We start from the raw sequence: 5,959 nt of genomic DNA on the forward strand, positions 1-5,959 counted from the left end.
AAGAAAGCTACCAAGTGGAGAGAAGATGACAAGCAAAACAATGCCAGGTTTTGCTGATTGTCATGGGGTCCCGCTGGACTCATATGGAATCCTAATCACTTGGCCTGCCCGCCAGCTAATGTTGTGAAGACTGAATTTGGTAGTTTCGTTGCATCTTAAAGGGAACAGCTCAAATCTTGACGTGGTCATTTGTAAGATGCACGGCTCATATCCTATAGCATTCTGCCTGACATACAACTGGTTATTTGTAGATAATTGTAGTACTTCCCATGCCAGGGTACTCGGTAAGGAGTCTGGCACAGAGCCCAGACAAAGGATGATAAGGTGCAAAATTCTGTAGCCAGCCATGCTTGCTTCATCTCTATACAATCTGTTCCTCAGGAGCATTAGCCTCTGAACTTAAAAGATGACAGTATCCCCAAGTCCATAAGCGCACCCAACAGCTTCTGGAAGAAACACACAGCTCATGAAAAGCATGTGGCAAACAATCTAAATACACTGTCCATATGCTCTCTCCTGGGCCAGAGAACTGATGAGAGGGATCTGGGACCAGTGGCGGCTCCTAAAACTACAGAATCTTCTGACTTCAGAAAGCAGGAGCATGTTTTGCTTCACTTTGCACAAAGCAAAAAGGGCAAAGAACATTAAGGTGAGCGAGAGGCTCCTTAAGCCATCCCCATGCCTGCATACCCATGCAGTGGCCAGGCACAGTCTGGCCCTTTATGTGTACTGACAAGAATCCATGTCATTTGGCCATAAGCCTACAGCCTGCTGAGCTTTTCAGGGAACAGGGAAACAATACAGCCTTACAGGAAAAGCTTGCATAGCCTTGCCGTACATGGACTGAGAGTCAAAAGCAGGGACGTGTTACAAGAACTAGATTTAAACAGTAAAATCTTCAGCTGACATAGACTGACAAATCTATATAGAAGGAAATAGTTGATCTCAGCATCACTAAGAACCTGATCCCTGCCACCCTGTTAGAAACCTTTGTGTCAATAACTTTACATAGGTAGGAAATGAGTGACAGTCTGGACAGAATAAAACTCCAGAGGCACATTAAAAGGACTGACAGTGACTCAGAAATGAGTAATGGCTAATAGGAATGCCATGTGGCAACAGAAACCCAGTTTAAGGCTACCATATGTCCAGGTATTGTCTCTTTTTGTTCTTGAAACCTGCAGCGATGCTCAATTTGAATGTTTTCTACATTTGCCTGGGGTTTCTGTGCCACCATTAGCCCTGTTCAAGCTGTGAAGCACAGTGAAGCCTACCAGACTGCTATCATCTGGAGTCCCAGACAGGAAGCCTGATGGAAAACAGGCAGATCTGCTGTGCACACACAAATCAATTACTCGGAGCATGTATGTGCACTGTACGTCTACTGCTTTTTATAACCCTGCGCCTAATGCTCATATGCTATGCTGGGCAACTGCAGAGATTTCTGCCCTGCATTACCCAGTCCTGGTGCTCAAGCTCATTTTGGAGTATCCTGTAAGCTTGTTATCTTGCTCAAACTTTTACTTAAATGGAAAAGAAATTCCCCTCCATTTATGCTTGTTTCTTGTACAAACCAGGATACAGGATTTCTGCTAGCACAATGTGTTTGGGCACTAGTGTTTTTGAGACAAGAGGAGGAAATGTTGCTGTGGCATGAAAATGGCATAGTCTTCCTTCCAACATGGGAAGCATCATGGTTCTGAAAGCAACTGTGACCTTAGAATTATCAAGTCTAGCACATGCCTTTTACAAACTCTTACAGCATTACTCAAAAGCTATCGTTTCCCCCAAAATGACAGAAGGGATGTGACTGCAAGCAGAGGCATCATCGGTGTGATTTCAGCCCTACATTAGTTTCAGTGGCTCTACCAGAATTGCCTCAGATACTAGAGTGGGTGGTATAACATGTCCACACTATAAATGGCAGCAAAAATTCAATCACACTTCTAATAAATCTAACAGAATTCACTCAAGAAGGGCAAGCTCATTCAAGAGATATTTTCAGGAAACCTACAGGACTGAATGTTTAACTAGGCGGGGTTTTACTGTTTTAATACAGGTTATTTACCAAATCAGAAAAGGATTTTTCATTACGTTAAGACTCTCAGGATTTCTTATTTTGAATGAGCAAAGACTTACAGTTTTATGTACCATGATCACTTTGGATTGTGTTTGTAAGCAATGCAGAGTGAGAAGGGTCTCAGAGCTGAACAGCCCTCTCTTATTAGGATCTCAGTTCTTTTTCTTGTATACTTTTTTGTTTCAGACACCTTTCTCATGGTCATTTGGAGGGACTGCTACTACAAATACATGGTGACCTAGGTTGTAACTTCTTACCATATTATTCCAGAGAGCTATAGCCATCTCAGCATAACCTCTTTCACTGAAATGAAAGCAGTCTGCAGCAAAGAATCTCATATCTGGCTTGCTATCCTGTGATACAAACAAAAATGTATTTCTCAGCATGTTTCAACCTTTGAGATCTAACATTATGTATTTAATAGCGTACTGTACTTGGCATTCCCACTTCACAATTTTGGTATCTTCCTAAAGACAATATGCTCATATTTAGACACTGCAAATAAACTCAGGTACTCCTAACCGCACATTGATTACTGCATCTTGAGACCTTCTGTGCAAAGCAGCCTGCTCAACTTCACACAGCAGTTTTCATAACAGACGTAAACTTCCCATTAAGCCAAGAGCGGCAGCTCTTACATGGACACTGCCATTGACCCACACTCCACCTTGTACAGAACTGACAGAAAACTGCTTACTCTTGCTTGCTAGACTTCTATGACTCAGACTCACAACCTTCCAGGCATTGAAATTTCTGCTGAATTTCAGGCAACATTAAGAATTGTGGTCTTATCCAGCTGTGGCAAGTATCTGTCTTAGAATTTGCCTCATCACTACCTGTATAGTGACCATTCTTTGAACTTTAAAGGCTGCCAGAACAAAATGGGGATGATATGATGAAAGGATGATAGTTCTGCAAAACTGGGTGCCTTTGACCAGGATTCATACTGAATATTTGTATCCCTGACTACACTGCATATGTAATGCTAAGGATGGAGAGAATCACTGGCTTCAAAGGCTGCTTCCTGTTTCCAGGCTGGGATGAACCAGGTATGCAAGTTCTGATCTCTGTGTGAAGGAAACCTGAACATATTCCATAACCTAGATCAGACAAAAATTGTGTGAATGCCAACTAAGCCCCCAATCAGGAAAGCAACATGCAGTTTAGAGGAAGCCAGAGTGTGCTTAGGGTTAATGTGTGCACACTACCAATGTTTCCTAAAGCCTTTTTGATTCACAGCATAGCCTTTCCTCTTTTCCCCTCTGTCACTTATTGCAGGTTCCACCCTGTGCCGCTAGACTGTGCAAAGAGAAGAAAACACAGTCCTTGTGGAATCAATCTTAGTGACTTAGAGAAGTCAAGATACTGGTCCTTGAATAATGGGAAATTAAAACAGGACTTACGCTATCCAGGGGCAACAATGTGTTTCGGAAAAACGGCTGCATGACAACTGCAAAGTCCTCACGTTCTTCATACCGACCGCTGCTGATCAGCTGTAAGGCTTCAGCCTGTACGGAGTTTAATGATTTGAAACATAAGGTTCTTCTAACATCTATCAGCTATTAAAGCCATGCATTCTTTCAATGTAGGAAGCCATAAATTGTTAGTATAATGCCCGCTTTAAAAGAGGTCCAGGAAATGGCTAAGAAAATAACTTGGTTCGTGAAGAGATTTTCGTAACGAAAATGCACAAAAGTTAGGATAATTTGAAATGTAAAGTTGTTTAATGAAAGGAAAGTAATTCATACCTTATAGAAATCAGTGCTGCACATTCATAGTGAGATTAGAATTTACAAAGAATTAAATAAAAGGAATTTGGCCAAAATTTTTAGAAGTGATAAATTGATTCAGAATGACAATTTGAGGTTGAAGGGCACTTCAGAAAGGTGCCTTCAGAAGGGCATGCTTGAAGTAAAATATAACTTAAGCATTGAAAACTTACCTGCCACTTTTGAAAACTATGGCCACAGACATTCATACAGATAATAAAAACATCTGATTGTTACTTGCCAGTTTATGGGTATAAACTCTAATGCTCTTGGTCACATTTCAAAACATTCATAATCCCACTTCCTTAGTTAAATGGAAATGTCCCCTCTAGTAGGTTTATGTGAGTATTTTTCAAGATGGGTTTTTGAGCACTTTCAGATTCATTGGACAACCTCCACTGCTGGCCAGAGCCAGAATGGAAGGCTGGAGAACATAATGTGATCTGATACAGTGATTCCTGTATTCATAGGAATAATGACAGAAAAACATTCTGTTCCAGTAGCTATTTATAGCCTTTGTTAATTTTGAGTGAATCTTATGCCCAAGGCTATGAAAGGTTACTCTCAGATAGCAAGCTGACCCATGGTAAGCTATCTGTGTGCACGCTCTCAGCCTACAGCAAAAGAAAAGAATATCAGGTTGGTTTAGTTCATTTCTTCTGCTAAGTTACCACAAAACAGCTGATACAAGACAATTTGTCACCCTTGCAGCGACATATTAATTTGTGTGAGCTACTCATCAGATTCATAACAGCCAAACACATCAACACAACAGCCATCATCGGTAACTCCTTTTCAGCTGTTGAAACAGCAGCTGGAAACAGAACTGGGGTCAAATCATAAGGCAGTGTGGAAAGACTTGCCCTGCTGCTAAGCACTTATCTGGGTAGGGTAGACTGTAGCCAAGCTGTTTTCCGGTTATCCCTCTCTGTCCCACTGAGGATATGCATGAGAGGAAGGGCTTCTAAGGGAAGCAACATAAAAGTGAAGGTGGCCAGTTACAGAATCAAGGTATTACCTGAAAATCTCTGTTAACAATCTTAATTTCTTGTAGTTCAGAAGAATTTTCCTCGGGGTTTAAAACACACGGGCAAATATTCCTTCAATGAAAGAAACACTAGAATTAAAAGCTGATCTGGAATAGTCCATTCAACTCTTCAGCAATATGTGCCTGCTTCAAGAAGCTCAGGATAGGTGCTCCAAGCCCACATGCAGAAGGAAAAGCCACCTCTCTGGCTTAGAAGTGGACAAAAATCCCTACTGACTTCATTTTCAAAGTGAACACTGGGTAAGAACTGCAGGATCCACAACTTGTGAGTCAAATACAGAAATGTTCAGTATGCCACACATCATCAGGAAACCACATATGTTAGAATAGAAAAAAAAATCCCACATATAGACTTAGAGCAGATTTTCAGAAATCTGAGGGTTTAAAGGTAAAGACAATTCGTTCCTGTAGTCTGACCCCTTAGACCACTGTGTTTTATTCTGTTGTCCCCGTATTGAGAGGTAATAACTTGTGCTTCACTGAAATGCATCCTCTAAGAATGTGCTTGGAATGAATATGACGCCATCAAGCAAGACAGTCAATCCATTATTTTCCCTTCTAATATGTTCCAGTAGTTAATCACTTCTATTATTAAAAACCTGTCCTAACTTCATTTGAATTCATTAGGCATCAGCTTCCAACCACTGGTCTTCGTTATACCTTTCTCTGCTAGTCTAAAAAGTCTCTTCATGTCCACGCTGACTCCTGTAAAGTCTCTGCTCTAACTTCTTTGAGTTAAGATTTTTGTCTCCTCTATTAGATGTGAAAAGCAGTTACTGATCATGCACTCTGCTGTACGCAGTCCAGCCTGCGCCATAAGTAATGCAGCACTGAATACAGGGAGAGGCATCAGGGATGTCAGCCTGTGCTGCTGACCAGTGAATGGCTGAACAAAAAAGGCTTTGAAGCTCAGCAATACACCACTTATATGGTGACTTGTGCTGTGACACGCTGCCTTAGAGCTGGGAAGAAAAGTGATAATTCTGCTATCTACAGGCACATGCCTTTTAGCTGAAGTGTTGCAAGAAGGAATAGAAAGTCGATGGGAACTGGTGTATCAGG

General features: G+C 41.4%; 1 protein-coding gene across 1 annotated transcript in view; it reads right to left on the reverse strand.

Annotated features, from left to right (window-relative positions):
- The window catches only part of PLB1 (phospholipase B1), a 6,990-nt gene extending 2,010 nt beyond the window's left edge, over nucleotides 1–4,980 (reverse strand). The window contains exons 1-3 of the mRNA XM_010009480.1: nucleotides 4,868–4,980; nucleotides 3,484–3,588; nucleotides 2,338–2,433 (exon numbers count right to left, since the gene is read on the reverse strand). Of these exons, the coding sequence (XP_010007782.1) occupies nucleotides 2,338–2,433; nucleotides 3,484–3,525 (138 nt within the window). The 5' untranslated portion in view covers nucleotides 3,526–3,588; nucleotides 4,868–4,980. The remainder of the gene's footprint in view (nucleotides 1–2,337; nucleotides 2,434–3,483; nucleotides 3,589–4,867) is intronic.
- Nucleotides 4,981–5,959: the final 979 nt, after the last annotated feature.

This window comes from Nestor notabilis, unplaced genomic scaffold (assembly GCF_000696875.1).
Source record: "Nestor notabilis isolate BGI_N333 unplaced genomic scaffold, ASM69687v1 scaffold11772, whole genome shotgun sequence".
Classification (NCBI taxonomy): domain Eukaryota; kingdom Metazoa; phylum Chordata; class Aves; order Psittaciformes; family Psittacidae; genus Nestor; species Nestor notabilis.